Genomic DNA, 20,065 nt, shown 5'->3' with positions numbered 1-20,065 from the left:
AAGTTCAGATCTGGTACACTGGATTATATTTTATTTTAATTCTCACTTGAGTTCTTCTAGAGCCAACAAGAATCTCTTCATCCCTGAAAAGCCTGAAAAGATGCACTTTCTACTTATTCAAGTGCATTTCAAGAACATTTCACTTAAGACCTCTATGCATCTTTAATGACTCTTTCTAGGACTGTATATTGTATCTCACAGCCTTCACTGAGTTCCTTCATTTCCCATTGTGTCTGTTTTGCATCTCTGCATTGCAGTCTAAAGAACAGATGACTTATGAACAAGCTTCACATTTTAGATCTCTGTTAGGCACTGAGAAGGGTGACTGGCATAAACCAATGATATTCAAAGAGATCTATGGTCATTCAAAACCCAGCTAGACTCTCATTCCTATAAAACATTCCAGTTTACAATTAGAGAAAGGAATACAATAGCAAAGAATTGGCTGCTGTTTCTTTAAGGCTACCATGAGCTACCACTGACACCAAAGCTAAGAAGTGACTTTTCATTGAGTTTGTTCTTCTGATTTATGCTGACTTCTTCACCTCTTGATTTTCAGTCTTCAAAACTCAAAGACAGTAGCACCACAAACTACATTTAGAAAAATTAAAAGTGAAATAAGTATAACTAAAAGGTCCAATCAAAACCACACCATTTCAGATAATGAGAAAAAAGCGCATTTTTTTGTTTACAATTAGTAGAATATGTGCTTTACCTGAGAAGATCTACAAAATCCCAAAACAGAGAAGCACTTTCCCTCCGATCTATACTTCATTTGCTCCTCATCCACTTTAGAGAAAGGAATGATATCACTCCCATAGCGGAACCCTGGAGAACAGAGAAGGGCATCTGTTAAGCATATGGGGCCTCATTCTCTACAAGCGGAAATTGGCCCCACACATACATTAACAATATATACACACTCCAGATCAAGCCTCTATATTCCAAGCCTGGAATCAACCTTCTGTCCCTTGTCATCAATGAGGGAAAATAAGCAGCAGATCCACAAACGTATATAATACAGAGATAATTAAAATCTAATTACATTTTTTTAAGTAGCATATTCTGCCATCTAGTTACCTTGATGATTATCCAGCCTAGAAGAAAGAATAGCAGCAAAGAAAATGTACTAGTTAACAACCAAATATAAACCATGAATGACTATAAAGTATAATCATGATTTAGAAAAATAATAACAAGAACACATTTATTCAGAAACCTGGAGATCTACAGAGAAAAACACCCATTGGAAAATTTCAGAACAAAATGTTCCCAAAAATGGATGCTGGAGATATATAAATGCCTAATGGAAGACGCCAAAATTTTTCTATTCAGAAACATTCAATTGATATGCTGGATATTTTTCTGCATTTAAATTTATTTTATTTCTGGGGTAGGATTGTCTATATATATATATTTTTTAATTACTTAGGGTATTCATACACATATACATTCATACACATTCATTAGGCTCTTGGCTCCTTAAAAATACTCCAACCCTGTTTTAGGGTCTTTGCTCTATCCAAGGTTGTGCCCTTTCACTATATAGTATTATATGTTTAAAGATAAAGATATAGTAGTATATGTTTAAAGATGTTGAAAGATCATCAAAATCCAAGGAGTCTGACCTTGGGCAGATAAAAAGGAAAAGCACATGCGTGCATCTTCACTCCAAGAAAGAAAGAAACGTGTGTGTCTGGGGGCAGATTCTGTGATCCAATGTTTATTAGTCCCTCTCACTCTGTTCATGCCATGTATTTGATTAAAAAGAGACACGTTTCTGTATGGCTTAATAAAAGCTAATGATAAAAAAAATTTCAACAAAAAATTAAGAGGGAAATACATAGCACATAAGAGTGGTACATAATGTTTTTTTCAGACATCTTACTTAAATTGTTTAAGAGTAATTTGAAACTTCTCATTAAAAGTGTCATGTTTTCTGGTTCATCTTTTAAAGGGCAAATCAATTACTGCAACTTTTGTATACAGCCAAAAGTAGAGAACAGACTACAAATACGACCACAGTCTTTGCTCGTATTAACTAATCTCTCTATCTAGAAGAGAGAACTCTACCTATTGGCAGGTAGAGAGTAGAGGACAGGCAAAGGAAGCATGTGGGTAACTGCAAAAAGCTAAGAGAGAAAAGCTATACACCTATACTCTGAATTTAAACCATATTTAACTCTTTCCTCTCCATTGCTCTACCAATGAATTTGCTTTTTGCCCAAGACAAACCAGAGTTGCTTTCTTTGCTTGCATCCAAAAGAATTGGCACCCTCATGTCTAGTCCCTTCTCCTTCCAATTCATCCTATACCCAGATGTCCTATTAATCGTCTTAGAATACAACTCTGACATTCTGCTCCTCAAAATTATAAACAGCTTCATGCTGCTCTCAAAATTAAGCATCAACTCTTCAGTGTATCATTCAGAGCCCTTCCTAACTCCGAATAGTATGGAGAAACACAGACTCTTGCAGCCCTGGGTTCAAATCTACTAGCTGTTAACTATGTGATACTACACATGTTAATGAATGTCTTTCAGCCTCAGTTCTCTCCTCTGTAAAATGGGAACAAGAGTGCCTTCTTCACTGCTTGCTGTGAAGATTAAAAGAGAAAATGCAGGTTGTCTTTTATATACTGCTCTGACCACGAATCTGTATATCCCCAGTACATCTTACCCAACTACTCAGTATCACTGAGAAGGCCCTCTACTTTTCTGGTCTTATGCCCTTAATTATGTTAATCCTCCTACTATGAGACAGTCATTATACTAGGATTAAATGACTAGCAAGTAGTGGAGCCAAGATTCTAACCAGTCTGACTCCAAAATTTCTGTTCTTAACCACACTCTACCAATGAGCTGAATTAAAGAATTAGTAGAGATTATGGAATGGTAATTACATTCTAAATATAGCCCATGAGAACAAAGAAAGAAGGCATAACCACTACCACTTTTAATCACTCTCCTACCCCCTGAAACCCTGCAAAACATATAAATATACACAAACACTGTGATACAATGCCACACAGATAAAAGGAATTTTTTCAAGACTTGCAAATTAAAATTATACTGAGACTATTTACCACATAGTAGTCTGGTGATAAATTTATTATATAAAGACTCTGGCTTCTATCTTAACCATCATTTGGTATCTTATCATTTTAGCTCTTGAACATTCAGCTGGTTTCTAAGCCCTCTGGATAGAGACATGATCTAAATACAGTCTACAGAGCCAATGAATATAAATATATGAAGTACAACTCTGAAGATCCCAATGAATATAAAGCAACATGACAAATATAAATAATTTTTCTTATCCCCTAAATTACCTTAAGGGAGCTAATCTGGCACATTATGAGACCTGAAATTGGCATTCAGAAAAATGATCACCATGGAAGTCAAAGATTCACACAAAAAAGTTGCTTCACCCATGTTAATATAAGCATTTCCCTAGCTAGTAAGCTTCAGACTTCAAAACAAAGCCAAGTATTAAGTCCTGTCACTTGAGAAGAGGGAGAGGGTGAGATGAATGGAGAGAGTGGCATGGAAGCATACACACTAACACATGTAAACAGACAGCCAACGGAATTTGCTGTACAACTCAGGGAACTCAGACTGGGGCTCTGTAATAACCTAGAGGGGTGGGAATCGGCGGGAAGTGGGAGAGAGATTCAAGAGGGAGGGGACATAGGTACACCTATGGTTAATTCATGGTGATGTATCATAGAAATCAAACCAGTATTGTAAAGCAATCATCAACAATTAAAACTAAATAAATAAAACCCAGAGAGACTGAATGCATGAGCATACTCCTGTTTCAGAACAGCCCTGCCCAAGCCCCAGCAGATGAGTTACAGAACCCAGCATCCCATGATTCCCTCACACAGATGTGTCTCTAGACAAACAACAATACAAAACCCAGCCTGCCTCATATCATCTTGAAGAAAATCTTCCAGGAAACAGTGAAACTCTCACTGGCATAATACCTTGAATAGTATCCTCTTTTGAAACTTCAGTTTCATCATCATCATTCAAGCAATAAACTGTTTCTTTTTGTATATCTTCTTTTTTCAGAGTTCTTGCATCCACAACTGTCCAATACTTTTTAACTTTCTCCTGGGTAATCTGATTTCCGAAAGAACAGTAAAGGGAAAACAAGGAAAGTCAGGATTCAGACTGACGCAAGAGGAAAAACTAATATACTCTCTGCTTTACAGAAAAAAATCCAAAACAATCACTCCAGCTATACTGGTTTGTTGTCTCTGGTTTACTGTGGAAATTTTATTTTATAATCCTTTCTACATTTTATTTTCCCCAAGGGTAATCCATAGATAAATATTAATATTCAGATACTCAAACACTTTCTGTGCAAAACCCACAGACTGTTTAATAAAAGAAGACCCTACATTTTGTTACCGTATTTTTTCAATAGAGAAGAAAGGGGAAAGCAGTCTATCACTAGTCAGAAATCAGTAAGAAAATACGAAAAAGAAGCTACCAAAAGAAAAAAAAAAAAGGAGAGAGACTTATTCTCATTCTCAGGGACACTATTCTAGGCCTTGAAGTACCTCCATGGTGTTCATGCATGTAGTATGCTTTGGAATTAAGTCCTTGAATATTAAAAGAAAAAAAAAAAACACTTTATAAAAAAACATGCTTTTGTACATTTTATATATTTAAGTATGTTTTTATATTTATTTTGTACATTTAAAGAAAAAAGGCAAGGAGGGTCATGTGGAGGCATGGATCAGAGACTGACATGCAAACTGGTATGTCATCAAGTCATTACCAAAAACAACGCATTTCTGAAAGTGTGCTATTATGCACATATGCTACAAAAGGCCATTTCACAGTAATAGGTCAAAATGTGTTCATATTTTTTAGATGCTATTACTACCAGATCATTAATAATTGAATTAGATGTGGCTGAGCTTTAAAAACTCTGAACTTAACTCTGGTGTGTATCTGTATTTCTGCTACAATACTGCAATAATGCAACTTAATGCATTTCACTGTCTTTCTTTTAAGAAAGAAAAGGAGAGGGAAAGACTTGAAACTTGTGATTAACAATAAATTGTCAATGGAGAGAAAGAGAAAGAGGAGGGAACCAACTTCTATTACAGACAATTCTTAAAACTTCCTCTCCTACCATGCTTTTTACAAAAAAGCTAAATAGAGATGAAATAAACAGGGAGAGCAGTTAGAGAAGCAGTAATTATGGTTTTGAATAACCCACACATGAATTGCCAGTTTCTTATATAAGCACATTTGTCTGCCTGGTAACATTTCTTTAAAAAATGTGTACCTACCACTTACCGATTTATAAGCCACAATCTTTATAGACAAATTGGAGCCAATGGTCAGTTGACAGGACCAGGGCATGGAATGCCTCTCCGTTTTCTTAAAGACACACAGCTGTCTCAGACTCTCACTTAACAAAGAAAAATGTATTATGAAAGCAGCAATTTTAAAATGTTAACCTTTGCTGGATGTTGCATTTAGTTTTCTAGACTGAGAAGTGAGATGCTGTTGATCATAAAGAGAGGAACAGCAGGTGATGACAAGCAAAACTTGTGGCAACTCTCAGTTGGGAGAGAGCCAGAGTACAAGCGAGTTGGCTGAGGAAGGAGCTGAATTCCAGCTGGACTTCACTAACAGGTGAAAAGGAACATCTCTATCTTCCCTCATTCAATCTTTTCTTTCAACTCAGCCAGTTGTTTATAACATTTCTTTTTTCAGGATCAAGGACACTGTGAGGATATGATACAAGCACATTCATAAATGCATTTGCACAACTCCCTTAAAATCACAGACCTCAGGATAAAAAGCCCTACTCTAGGATATCAAAGGGTGGGCTCCATCCTATAATGTCACTGTTCAATGTCACTGAACTCTCCAATTCTTTAGTTCGTTTCCATTCTCTTAAATAAAAGACATGATGAGTATATGCACATTGTGGAGATAGTTAGAAAATGATCTTTCAGGAGATAAAGGAACTTAGCAGTCCATACTTTTAAGTCCATATTAAAATAAAGCAGATATAATAACCCTAGGTTTCTCAGTCGGCAGGGAAGGGGAACTGGGAAGTAGCAAACACAATGTACAGAGCTAGCTTCTTTGAACATTAGTGAAGATCAATTCTACTTTCATCTGGTTCCTAATCAAATATAACAAAGAAAAATACAGGCGAGAGGTGGAACTTATAGAATTCACTAAGGATTATCTGGCATTATCCAGAGTTATGGACAAACAGGCCTCAAGAGACTCCAATTTTCAGGAACAATTTACAATGAATAGTAGATATTCAACCTGATACTCTGCTCCAAAGCTTATGGTACACCTTGGCTTTGTATTCGCTGAAGAATGAGTGGGTCTGAAATCAGGTTTCACCTGTCTCACAGGACATTGCTAGTTGTACTATGAGTCATGTCTAAAATAATCAAGAGGTTTGGATTCTGTTCCAGGGGAAGTTCTAAAGACCAGCATCTTATAGGTAACATCTGAGAACAACTGGATAAGTTCTGCAGTAGATATGAACCTCCTCAAATCAGAAGTCACGTTATCTCCCACTAACATCTTCTAGGTGAGAATAAGCCTAGCCCAGGGCTGTCCTGGAGAACTTTGTGCAATGAGGGGAATGTTGTATTTCCAACTGTGTCTGTACAATAGGCTACTGAGCACTTGAACCGTGGAGAGTATGACTGAGGGACTAGAGTTTTAATTTTATGTAATTTTACTGAATTTAAATTTAGGTAGCCACCTGCGGATAATGGCTACTATATCAGATGGCCAAGTTCTGATCCATACCTTCATGGCAGACCTGAAATCAACATAGCTTCAAAAATGAGGAGAGAGACTTGCCTGGTAGTCCAGTGGTTAAGACTGCACTCCCAGTGCAGAGACCCTGGGTTCCAACCCTGGAAACTAGATCCCAGGTGTCACAACTAAAGACCCTGGATGCAGCAATTAAGACATAGTGCAGCCAAATAAATAAATAAACATCTTAAAAAACGTGAGGACAACACATAGTAATTTCCCTCCTTGCTGTAAGAAACTTTTTTAACAATAATTTTATTGGCCGATAATTCTTTCAATATCATGGTGAATGTGTTCACTTTAGGCATGTATTCCCATATTAAAGCAAGCTATGTTCAAATTTGAGAGAATAATAATTTAGAAAAACACATTCGAATGTATTACAATTAGAATACATACTAAGACAAAGAAACATCTCTTTACAGGATTCCTCTTTGATTCTTTCACCAACCCCTTGGGAAATTACAGCTTAATTTCCAAAATCCCCATTTACCTGCAGTTTTCCAAGAGTATCTATACTTAAAAAAGCAGGTTGATCACTTATCAACTATAGCTCATTAGAAATATGTAAAAATTGTGATTGAGAAGAAAAATTACAGCAGATCTACACTACCTACCGCTACTCAAAAAAATCTTAATTATTGATCTACTTCAACAATTAAGAATTTTATTTAAAACGTTCGTGCTTTGTGCATTTATTGATAAACTAGAACGAATTCTTTAAGTAGTATTATTCCTGAAAATCTGCAACTTTAAAAAAGCCATACTGTGTGGCAGAGTATGCTGCCACCACTTTTACCAAATCAAGCCCCTCAAATATACACCATTCCAGATGCCATGGACCCCTCTCAGGTTCTTTGCTCAAACTAAGTGTATATCCAATTCCAACCAAGAATAACACAAAGAAGATCGTCTCTCCCACTATCTCTGGATGGTTGAAAAAAGCAGCTTGCTTTATTGTTATACTGTATTTCAGAGATTTCACATTTCTTGCCTTTACAAAGCCCATATGGAATAAGTAAGTTATAAATTTGGGGGTTTTGTTTTGTTTTTGCCTGACCAAACTATTTTGTGACAAAAGCTTTAAAAAAAAAAAATCACTCTATGATATATAGGGACTTCTCTGGCAGTCTAGTGCTTAAGACACTGCACTTCCACGGCGGGGGGCATGGGTTTGAACCCTGGTTGGGATGCACACTGCACAGCACAGTCAAAAAGCTAAAAATAAATGAATAAATGGCAAAAAAAGTACTATATTATAGTACACTGCCTCCAAAACCTAAATCAGAGGACAAGAGGATACTGATTATTATCTCAGATCTGATACCACTTTTATAATTAAGAATATTTTTTAGGTGTATGACAAGGAAGGGCCTGAGAAATGTACCCCAAGCTTGGCATAAAGAAGAAATCTACCACCTCATCTTTTATCATTTGACTTGTTAAAGCTTTCATTATATCTATATATTTCCAACCTCTCCTGACAGTCCTGGAAATAAAGGAGAAACCTTGTGCCAACCATGCAAACTTCAAAGAAAGGGATTAGAGGCTGGTATACCATTTCTTTAATAAAAACCAGAGTATTTCTTAAAGTGTTAGTATAACTGCTAATTCAAGAATGGCTCAGAAAAGGAAAAGCATTAGAGAGCTCTCTGATCAAAAGAGAAATGAATATGCTTATAACTGAAATTTGTAGACAACGTTTTCACTTCTTACCTAAAGGAATAAATTTCCTCCAGCCCATCTTCACCCTCTAAAGACATCATCACCTTTTTCACCATCTGAATACCTTCTTTTTGTTGCTCGGTGATTCCTTTTGGAGGAAAGGAAGGCCCGTGGTGGTCTAAGAGCAAGCTGCCATCTCCTCTGTCCCCAGTTCCACCTTTCTTGACAATTGGGAAAGGCAAACTATCAAGAAAAGATCAGCAGTAGTTAAGAAGACAAGTTCTGAAGCCAAATAATAAACTGGGTTCCAATTCTGTGACCGTCACTCACTGGCTATGAGAAAATGGGCATGTCAGTCAACTTCTCTGAGCTTTACATTTCTCAGCTGTCAAATATCACTCAGCTACCTTAGCCAGTACTCTTACCAGTTTTACGTAACTGAAACCTCTTTGGTTTGGATTTTATGGGGGAAATTTATTGGCTTACAGAACAAAATAATTGAAAGGGCAAGGTTGCACATGGCCTCAGGATGACTAGATCCAAAGTCTCAAACACCACAGGGATTCTGTGAGCCTTTCACTCTATCTCTGTATTTCATCTTCATTTGCCTTTATGCTGGCCCTGCTCTCTCCTCCACATTGCTTCTGAACACTCTCAAGCTCATAAAGCCTGATTCCACTACCAAAGAGGGATTGAGGGTTTAACCCTCTACTCTCCAATTCAAAAAACACAAAATCAAAAGCAGGAATCAGGAGTAACCTGGGGGCCAGATCTAGAAGAGGTCAGCTTTCATTCAAGCCATAAGGTTAAAGAGTAGGAAGAAATGCTTCCTAGAAAAAAGCTGGATGACATTCTAGGCAGACAAGAATAACAAACAAATGCCCATTAATGATTTCTCAAGGTTATTATAAAGATCAGTACGATAAAGTATTAAAATACTTGTAACACAAACATTATCATCATTATTTTAGATATAAAATTATTATACAGAAATCAGTCAATTGCTAGAAATAAGTAAAACCAATTTTGTTCTTGCTTCACTCCAGTTGTTTGAAATGAGAATAAAACTAGATTGGGATCTACAGTCATGGGAATAGTCAATAATCAATATACAAATTGAAAAGTAAACCAACGAAACACATTTTATGATAATAATCTATATGACACTTTATAAATACTTTCATATAAACAATCTCATTTCATTTTTATATTATAGGTAGACAGAGATTTCTATCTTCATCTTCTGAAAAGAAATGGAATATACAGAGATAAAATAATTTAGCCAAAGCCGCATAGCTAAAGATGAGCAAAGACCTGATCATCTGACTGAAAGAGCAAGGTTCTTTCCACTGTAGCATGTCACCCTACTTTGTCCCTGGAAACCCAAACGGCTTCTTCAGTTTACTCAACATTATCTGTTAGTCGCCCCACGTGGATTTTTAGGGTGATTCCTTTATCATTTTATTTGCCATTATTAAAACAGAGCTTCCTGTTTACCTTTTTTTCTACATACTGTTTGCATGACAGATGTGTATGTCCTGCATTACATGAAAAAAGAGCTTCCACGGAACAGGATACGGCATATCGTGTTTGCATGAGACTACTGCCGCTTCCAGAGCATCAGCCAGGAAGAAGGGATGATGAAAATAAAGGATCAGGAAGGTCTGGTCCAACTAGAAGAATCAATCATACATGGGGGACACCAAACAAGAAAAGCCCAAACTCTACTTTGGATGCTACAGGTCTGCAGCAAAGGAAGAGAGAGTTAAACAATCCAATCAGCATTTTATAAACAACCAGTCAAATACCAAGCCAGTGGAAGAAAAGGCTCTGTTCTGTCTCAGCTTGCTTTACAGTATTGCTCACACAAAAGGAAAAGTAGCCCTTTCCGGTGAAACTGACAGAAGTACAGGATGTATGAAGGATGTAAAGACATCTGAGATTATGAGCGGGGAACAGGAACCACGCTGGGCTTTCGAAGTGCTGGGAAAACCTCGACTCAGTAAGAAGAATCACTTAAAAAGCACTTAATTTCTCTGAAGTACCATCTTAACAAGTATCAGCTTGATGGCTTATTCTGAACTATTTTTCTACAGTTCTACAGAAAGGAGATGCCCCTCAGCAGTCTTAAGAAGTACATACATGCAACAGAGGTTCTTAATTCCCCATTGGCAGACAATTTTAAAGAAGCCATGGGCTTACTACTCGGAGCTGGAGGCTTCTTGGTAGAGCTCTCAATCTGAAAAATGAGTGTCCTCAGCAGACTAATAATTCAACATTCTATACTATCACTCTGGTTTTACCAAAAAATAGGACAAGGAAAAACAGGTTTTAGATGGAGCAGGAAGGACTAATGTAGCGAAAAGAACTCTCTGTAAGGGATATAAAAGAAAGTACCTGGAGGGGAAATTCAAGTTAGTGAGAGGAGGGACTCTCTCCCTAGCCAATTGTGAAATATATTTTCCCCCTAAGTTTGTTACCTCATCTGTAAATACACACAGCAAATTACATTTTACAAATGTGTACGTATCCTTTAGATCTGAAAGAGTTAAAAATAAGCATTATGTGTTTAAAATGGTTCCCAAGTTGACATTCCTCTCTATCCTAAAAACATCTACTGTCTTTAAGACACAGTTCTCTAGGACATTTAAGAGAAGACACTACCTATCTGTGTAACTGTTGCGTAAAGTCTTCTATGCAGGCAGGGGATGAACTGAATGATCTTAATAGATTTCTCTAATTCCTCAGTTCTTTGAGTCTAAGAACAGCACAAACATCTGCTACAGAGCTAAATTCCCATGTTTCACTGTGACTTTCATCCCTTTATCATCAAAACTCAGAAGAGTTACCAGAACACAGAGAGTAATCAATGAGTGCTGGCTGAAGTTACTGATGTGGCAGCTTCTGACTCAAGAGCAGAGACGACTCCTACAAACCAAGCACTCTATGAAGGGGTCCTATCACTGCATCATGAGAGCACAAAAGCTGTCCACAATTATTATTCGTACGGTCTTACAAGAACTGCAGGGACATGCCAGATTTCTTCAGGTTATCAATTATAATATCCAGCTGATCTCTGCTGAATGGGCTGCTGAGGTCAGTGAACACTTCAATATGCCTCTTCTCAAACTTCTTTCCTCTAGAAGACAGAGTCAGCACATTAATAAATCATTCTTCTGAATCATTTCCTACAAATTCAAATGTACTTGGTTACTGAGCAGAAAAAGGGTAAGCAATCAATTAGCTCCAGTTAACAATGTGATTACACTCTAGAAGTCCACGTGCTGTTGATGCTAAGTTCTTACTAAACACATAATCAACCCAGTTGTGACTCACACTTTAAACATCTTAGGCAAAATTTTTGAGCATTATGGAAATATTAGGTCTCTGATTTCTGAACTTAAACCACCTCAGTTAAAAGTGTGGTCACTATGATAAAAAAAGGATCCCTTTCCACCCTTCAGAAGGTAGAATATGAACAAGGAACTCTCCCGGCTTCTCTGGTGGCTCAGACAGTAAAGAATCCACCTGCAGTGCAGGAGACCTGGGTTCAATTCCTGGATTTGCAGGGTACTACAACTATAACCATGCAAGGGTTCTTTTTCCAAACAGTCTGATTCCACACTGAGAGGTTCATTTCCAACTCTCTTCAGCTGAGATACTTACAAAGTTTCTTTTTGAATCAAATCCATGCAGACGATGAGGGCATCCAGGACTCAGCTGGTTAAGGGCAGAAGATAACACCAAACAGTCCCTTTATCCCCCCCAAAATGCAACTTTCCCCCAGTGAGACCCAGTGCTGGAATCTGTGGACACTGGGCTGACTGTGTGATGATTTAAAAGTACTTGCCCAAGTGCCCTTCTTCCAAGTTTATTTCACTAACATATATCCATACATATATTAACAATCAAAGCAGACTCCCTAAAACATACAATCAGGAAAAATGAAGTAAGCCAAAAGGTAATCTCACATATTCCACTCATTTAATGAAAAACTATGATGCCGTTTTACTGTATCTAGAACACATCTTCTGTGATTACAGCCCATTCTTATACATGAAATGAGCCATAATGTAGCATCTGTAAGTCACTCCTAGCACAGCAGCACCTCCCAGTGACCAGAGATGGCATCACTGTTTAAAAAAATAAGAGGAACAGGACGCCTTACAATCAGGACACCTGTGGAAAAAACTGTTAAGTCTCACAGTTGGGGCATCAGTCTGATTCTTGGCATACAAATATCCTCTATGCAGGAAGGCTAGGAGAACGCTAATGCTCTAATGCTGTACTCTTTGTACAGCATTACGTCCAAACATAGATAACCATTGCCACCACCATGCCTTCTGCACACAGTCAACACACACACACCCTTCTGATACTTCCCATCCTCTCAATGTCACTACGGCGGAGACTGGAGGGCTTGGAGTCCAGGCACCCAACCCAACCTTTTAATGTGTAAATAAAAGTCCACTCACCCAACCAATTAATGGGCTTGGAGTCCACCCACCCAACCAATTAATGTGTAACCAATTTCACATTAAGTCCTAATGTGCATCACACCCATGATGTCCTCAGTGCCAAAAATGTGCACATGCTCAGAGCAAGGACTCTTAAAGAACCTCACTGAACTAGATGACAATTCCCCAGGTTAAAGGAAATTTCTTCAGAGTCTTCTCTGGCTGAAAAAAGGATACAGTCGGCTTGCTGAGAACCTGGCTGGATTTTGCTTTCTATGTCCTCCAGCAGGTCAAAATCCGGGCGCATCAGATGTCTGTGCACTGTGATGTTCTGATACTGATCCTCACCAGCAAGGGCGTTCTCAGTGCCATCGGTACCAAAAAGGACCAACGCAACTTCGTCTTTGTTCTCAGCAAACACCTACAGGAGAAGGTGAGAAGGCTGCAAATCATACAATACCACCTGGAAGCCATTAGATAGTTAACCCTCTGGGAGCAAGACAAGCTTATTTCCCCTTGGGAGGCCCCTGGGGCCACTGGCAACAACAGGACACTGGGCTAACTGGCCCCTGGGACTGATGGGCAGTCACAGTTCCTAGGTTCTAAGTGGACTTCCTCATTGACTAAAGGTCCCGTCCTTTCAACACCCTTTGTGGTGGAGGAACGGGTGGGCACTAACTGCTTTTGATGAGTTTCTTTGATGTGCTTCCACCCAAATCAGACTCTCATTCTCAGTGAAAACTACAGATTATTTGAAAAGATTTTAGTCTGTCTTTCTGGGATGACTATCCCCGGTTGAAATTTTCCAGAGATTAGAAGAAAATTACCGGTTCATATTCTATATCCCAGCAATTTCACCTGTAGTTATATATACTCTCCAGAGGCCCTTACACATGTACACAAGAAGATAAGGGACAAGAAAGTTCAAGTTCACTTCAGCACTGTTCGTAACAAGGCAAAACTGAAAACAATCAACTGAAGAACGCAAAAACACACTGCAAAATATTTATACAATGGAATATTATACCCTAGTTACAAAAAAATGAATGAATTTGTTCAGTGTTTACCAACATGGATAAATCTCAAAAACATAAGGTTGAAAAAAAGTGACTTGTGGAATTTTATGTACTGCATAATACTATTTTATATACTTTTGAGAGCTTCATACAATACTAAATATTATTTACAAATACACTTAAATCTAAAGTATAAAACATGCACAGTAATAACTGAAAATTCTGAGGAATGGACGGGAGGAAGAGGAAAGAAAAGTGTTAGCAGGAGACACACAGGAGGCCTTAATATAAGATTCTTTAAGAAAGAAAAGAAAAAGAAATCAAACAAATAGTGTCAAACTTTAGGGCTATATAGCTCTAGACAATGGGAAAACAGCTTTCCATTATATTATTCTCTGTACTTGCTTCTTTTACAAAGCATTTCCTAATGAAATTAAAAAAACAAGAAATAGTATGACACAAAAGGCAGTCCTGTTCCCCGTTCCTACTCATTAACACAAGCCATTAGTAAGAAGAACGCTGCATGGGCAAAGGATGGAACTCTGTCCTTCATCTCTCTCTGCTCTGTTAACAATTCCAGCTACAACCGCTGGTTGTACATGGAGGGAAGGTCCCAGTTGCTGAGGTTCAAATATTTCCAGCACACACGTGGGGCGGGCCAGCAAGAGTTCTAGCTGTATCCCACACAAGTATTCATCTTGAGGCAAGGTATTCTTGCTTGACGACAGACTCTCAGTCAGGAGAGGGGAGGAAAATTGCATGCAGCATGGGAGTGGCACCAGGTTTTGTCTCCTGGCCTTCCAGGTTCACTCCAACTCCCATGCAAGGGGCAGAGCCAAAAATAATGACCGAAAGCACTGCTACTCTTTAAAAACTATATACACACTACACGGGGGCACAACAGCACTACTTACATATCACCAACACAGGTTACTATAACCAAGAATGTGGTTAAGAGCATCCCGTCTTCTTTCAGACATTAGATTAGGGCTTCAGGTTATCAGAATTTGTAAAAAAAAAAAAAACAAAAAACAAAAAAAACAAAACTCTAGGATGATAGGTGGTAGGTACTAGTCCCAAGTGGAAAAGGTAACACCCAGAAGAAGCACAGAGGTGTCCAGGGGAGCAGTCGATGAAGCAGAGCTTCATGGACTTAGCAAAAGCAGCCGTCAAACCAGGTAGAAAGGGCAGAAATGAATAACTGAAGTAATAATGATAATAAAAACATACACAGTGTTTATGACAGGTACTGTTCTAAGCACTTTATTCTTAGAGGTACTATGATTTTCCCCTATTTGACACACAGGACACTGAGGCATCATGTCTTCAAAGTGGCCTCCATCCATTCCTGCTCTCTCTGTATTTAGAGGCTACTCTTGAAAACAGCAGGGGAGTCTAATTCCCGCCCCCTTTTCCCCCACTGAACATGAGCTAGCTAAGTGACCCAACTAACAGAAGGCAGTGGAAATGACTTTCTGGGACTTATAGAGCTAGGTCATAAAAGTCACGTAAGCAGGTCTCCTAGAATATCCAGTCTTGGATATTTAGAACCAACTGCTATACTGAGCATCCCAAGCTACACGGAGAGGCCACATGTAAGGGTTCTGGGAGACAGTCCCAACTGAGCACACAGCCACCAGAAGGCAACACTATCAGCCACGGGAGTGAGCCATCTTGGATGTATATGTAGGGCCCCAATGAACCTTGAGATGACTCAGCCCCAGCCACCACGGAGTGTACCCGCACGAGAGGCCTCAGAGAGAACCACCCATCTCAGACACCCAGGTATCTCACAAAACCACAAGGGATGACTTTTTAAACTGTCATTTACGACATTAAGTTTTGGGAGGGTAGTTTATAACCAGTAAAAGGTGAATGGAATAGGCACAAGATAGTTGAAAGACTTATTCAAGATAGCAAGGTTAGTAAGTGACATGGCAAAGCAAGGATTCAAACCCAGGTCACCTGGCTATAGCGGTTACACATTTAAACATTACATTGCCTCTTGTTTCGGAAAAGCTACAATATACAGTGAAGGAGCCAAAACGAGATAAGAAAAAGCATCAGGCTCTAATGGCAGCTGGACTTGCACGTGAGTGTATATAAGAATAACTCCTCAGATTACCCCAAATACCAAGGGTGGACAACATAAAGCAGCGGGCATCTTGCATTACAGAGTTGAAGCCATAGACAGTTAAACCACGAGCTACAAGCTCAAGACCATTCTGAATCTTACCTGTCGCTGCACAAACATGGTGATCACCTTCTTTGCTAGTTCAAATGGGGATTCTTCACCAGGAAAGGAGTTACTCATGGCCAAGCCCACATCCATACACAGCACAATTGCTGCCTAGAAACGAAGTCCCAGAGAGTGTGTGAGACAATATTAATGGTCATTAAAAAAAGAAAACAAAGGGCATGTCCTTTGCTTATTTCTCTCAGATATTCAGGGGATGCATGATAAAGGGTGGGGAGTTGTTCAACATAGAGAATGGATGGAAGACATATAAATTTTTGCTGTGGAGAAACTTTAAACAGTCCTGGTATTTCTGAAAGCTACAAAGCATTTTACCTGCCAGGATAGGAGCATGCTCCAAGTAGCTGCTGCTCCTTTGGCCTGAGCCTGAGCATAAACCCACGGGGAGCGGATCCGAAAACAACCTGCAGGCAAGAGCTAAGTCCAGCCCAGCTCAGCCCCGAATCCATCAAACCCAAAATTCAACTGACCTGCAGCCCCACGGCATGAGGACAGACGCTTTTGTTGCAAGCCACTGATTTGGAGTATAGTTTGTCGTAAAGCATTTTTGTGGCAATAGGTGACTGTCACAATCTATATATGCTAAAATGATATACTCAGATAATTCAAATCAGTTTGTACACTGAGGATCTAAAATGAAGACTAAGATACCAAATCTATTCTTGGAGGGGACACAGACACATAAATGATACCAACGCAATATTCCATGACCGAAGTATGCAGTAGGCACTAAGAGAGCACATAGGAAGGGGCATCTACCCAAGACTGGTGATAGAGAACAGGTAAGGAAGTGGAAAGACTTTCTAGACATGATCCTTAGGTGAACTAAAGGATGAGTAGGAGTAAGTCCTGTGAACAAGGGGAATCTTAGGGAGAGGAAACCAAATAAAGACTCTAGTCATTGGCTAGTAATCATGCATACTGGGGACTAAGGAAATAGGGCAAACATAAACTGAAAGTAAAATGGATACATGTAAAGTCCTACATTTGGCATCCAAAATTTAACTGAATTGGGCTGGAGGAGACCTAAACAAACAGCAGCTCACAATTTCAGGTGGATTATAAAATGTCACCAGCATGGCATGGCTGGTAGATTCCCCATGCTTACCCTATTCCACCCTCTAAAATAGTTTTGGTCCTAAATGGTATGGTAAAAAATATTTTCAATGTTGTAGTAAATTCATGGAAGGAAAAGACAGGTTTAATGGTTTAAAAAAAAAAGACTAGATTAGCAATCTGGAGACCTGGAATCACTCCCATCTTTTTTTTTACCAAATAGCTACATTCTCAGGCATGTCACTTAACTTCACTGCTAATCTGCGGAGGCAGGAAGCAGTTGTTGGATTAAGTGGACTAAATGAGATCTAAAGTCTTTTCCAGAGTTAACATTCTCTGACATTGACTGACAGTCTCACCTATGCTTTGTACTGACTGGACCACATTTGACAAACTGAGCAGTTCTGATCATCACATCTTATAAGACTAATTACAAATGAATATGAAATAAGCATGTTAGAGAAGGTTCTGGAGCATATGTGATGAGAGGAACAGGTAAAAAAACTGGCTATTTGAACCAGACAAGAAGATTTAGAGGAACCTGACTGTTATCCTCATATAGTTGACAGCTGTGTTACAAAAAAACAGCTCTGCAAGAGAGATAATAGGATTAACAGATGGAAATCACATGGATATTGATTTGACTCCATTATGACCAACCTAGACAGCATATTAAAAAGTAGAGACATTATTTGCCACCAAAGGTCTGTCTTGTCAAAGCTATGGTTTTTCCAGGAGTCATGTATGGATGTGAGAGTTGGACTGTAAAGAAAACTGAGCGCTGAAGAACTGATGCTTTTGAACTGTGGTGTTGGAGAAGACTCTTGAGAGTCCCTTGGATAGCAAGGAGATCCAACCAGTCCATCCTAAAGGAAATCAGTCCTGAATATTCATTGGAAGGACTGATGCTGAAGCTCCAATACTTTGGCCACCTGATGCAAAGAACTGACTCATTGGAAAAGACCCTGATGCTGGGAAAGATTGAAGGCGGGAGGAGAAGGGGATGACAGAGGATGAGATGGTTGGATGGCATCACCGACTCAATGGACATGAGTTTGAGTAAGCTCCGGGAGTTGGTGATGGACAGGGAGACCTGGTGTGCTGCAGTCCATGCGGTCACAAAAAGTCAGACATGAATGAGCGACTGAACTAAACTGAAGGGAGGAAAAAATGATACCTAGAAGTAATCAATGAACTTGTTTTCTGAAACAATTATCTCCTGACCCTAGAATTCTTTGAAAAACCTGGATGAGCTCCTATCAGGGACATTACAGATGATATCTAATTTGGTTACATCTCAGGCAAGGCAAAACTATGGAAAGGAAAGACTATTTAAGTTTTTCCCTAATTTACAAAAAATTAAACACAATGCACTAATATTAAGAGAGCTCCAGGTTATAAATAGTATGTTTGGAGAAATTCCTTTGAGAGCAACAAAATTTACATCCCATAGTTTCAGTGCTCTGAGCCTAAGAATCTTTTAAAAAGTAAGAGAGTCCCCAAATATGCTGCTGCACTTACTTAATATATAAATAAGTTCATAAAGCTACTTAAAAAAAAGAAAACTCTAAAAAAAGAGGACTAAGGGTCCTTTGCCAGGAATCAGCCATCCAAAAAATGTCAACAAAGGGTTTCACAGTATGGAACTTCTTATCTGAAAGCAGAGAATGGTCTATGTAGTATCTCAAGTTCTTTTCTGACAGCAGGAAGAAAACCAGGAAAAAGAAACTGAGCGGCATAGTGACCCACCCACCCACCCCCATTTAAACACTGAAGCAACAAGGGAATTACAATTTTGCTGTTAAGTCCACCTGCCATAAACATCTGCTTTATTAGAGCTGAAAGTTTTCAGCAGCTGAAAGGAACAAAGGACGTACATGGCATAGGTTTATAACCATTTTAATCAGTATTTCCCTATGCGGGGGTGAGGGCACTAGGGACCTCCTGCTCCAACTCCTATCTTATCTGTATACCAGCTGCCTAATAAAGGGCCTAGTTCTTGAGATTACGGATGGATGAACGAATCAACAACTCCTCCGAACACACCTACCTCTAGTGATCCCTCAGGGACAAGTACCACTTTCTGCCTATACTGAAAACACTATTTAAAAAATTCATCACCATACGTTATTAACCTGGGTCACTGAGAATCATCGATTCATAGCAAGAGAAACATTCTCCAGAGCCCTGAGAGCAGAAAGCTTGTGTTCAAATTCGGATTCTACTGCTTATGGACTGGGTGACCTTGGGCTAATCACTTTCTATAAGCTTTGCTTTTCTCAACTGTAAAGGAGAAAAAACGTTTCAACTTCTGGGCTTGTTGTGAAGATTAAGTAAGACAGGAATAAAACCTTTAGATCAGTGCTTCATCAGAGTAAGTTTTCAATAAATGCAAAATATTTGATATTCGATTACTATAGAGGTAATAATAGAACGGGGCTTCCCAGGTGGCTCAGTGACCTCTGGGTTCGTTAGATCCTCTGGAGAAGCAAATGGCAACTGACTCCAGCATTCTTGCCTGGGAAACCCCGGGGACAGAGGAGCCTGGTGGGCTACAGTCCATGGGGTTGCAAAAGAGCCAGACGCGGCTTAGCGACTAGACAACAATAAGGATGTTCTACATTTCAAATTATTTCACTTGCAATCCCTCTCTGATGTTTTACGAGTCTGTGGGATTGGTGCTTACCATAACTAACGTCCATCCTCACAGATTTTTACAAACCAGATTCAGAAGTAACGGAGGTGTTGGAGGCAGGCTGGAGATGGAGAGGTACCGGGGGGTGGGGAGGTCAGAGTG

The 20,065-nt window shown here is 39.0% G+C and overlaps 1 protein-coding gene across 1 annotated transcript in view; it reads right to left on the bottom strand.

Annotated features, from left to right (window-relative positions):
* XRCC5 (X-ray repair cross complementing 5) overlaps positions 1–20,065 on the bottom strand; it is a 90,696-nt gene that overhangs the window by 70,242 nt on the left and 389 nt on the right. Inside the window, exons 2-9 of the mRNA XM_052664340.1 lie at positions 16,192–16,305; positions 13,177–13,360; positions 12,149–12,197; positions 11,499–11,621; positions 8,534–8,725; positions 5,318–5,432; positions 3,988–4,126; positions 716–828 (exon numbers count right to left, since the gene is read on the bottom strand). Of these exons, the coding sequence (XP_052520300.1) occupies positions 716–828; positions 3,988–4,126; positions 5,318–5,432; positions 8,534–8,725; positions 11,499–11,621; positions 12,149–12,197; positions 13,177–13,360; positions 16,192–16,305 (1,029 nt within the window). The remainder of the gene's footprint in view (positions 1–715; positions 829–3,987; positions 4,127–5,317; positions 5,433–8,533; positions 8,726–11,498; positions 11,622–12,148; positions 12,198–13,176; positions 13,361–16,191; positions 16,306–20,065) is intronic.

Source organism: Budorcas taxicolor, chromosome 2, assembly GCF_023091745.1.
Source record: "Budorcas taxicolor isolate Tak-1 chromosome 2, Takin1.1, whole genome shotgun sequence".
Classification (NCBI taxonomy): domain Eukaryota; kingdom Metazoa; phylum Chordata; class Mammalia; order Artiodactyla; family Bovidae; genus Budorcas; species Budorcas taxicolor.
The sequence above is the reverse complement of the archived record's forward strand: the minus strand, read 5'-3'. Positions and strand labels throughout refer to the sequence as shown.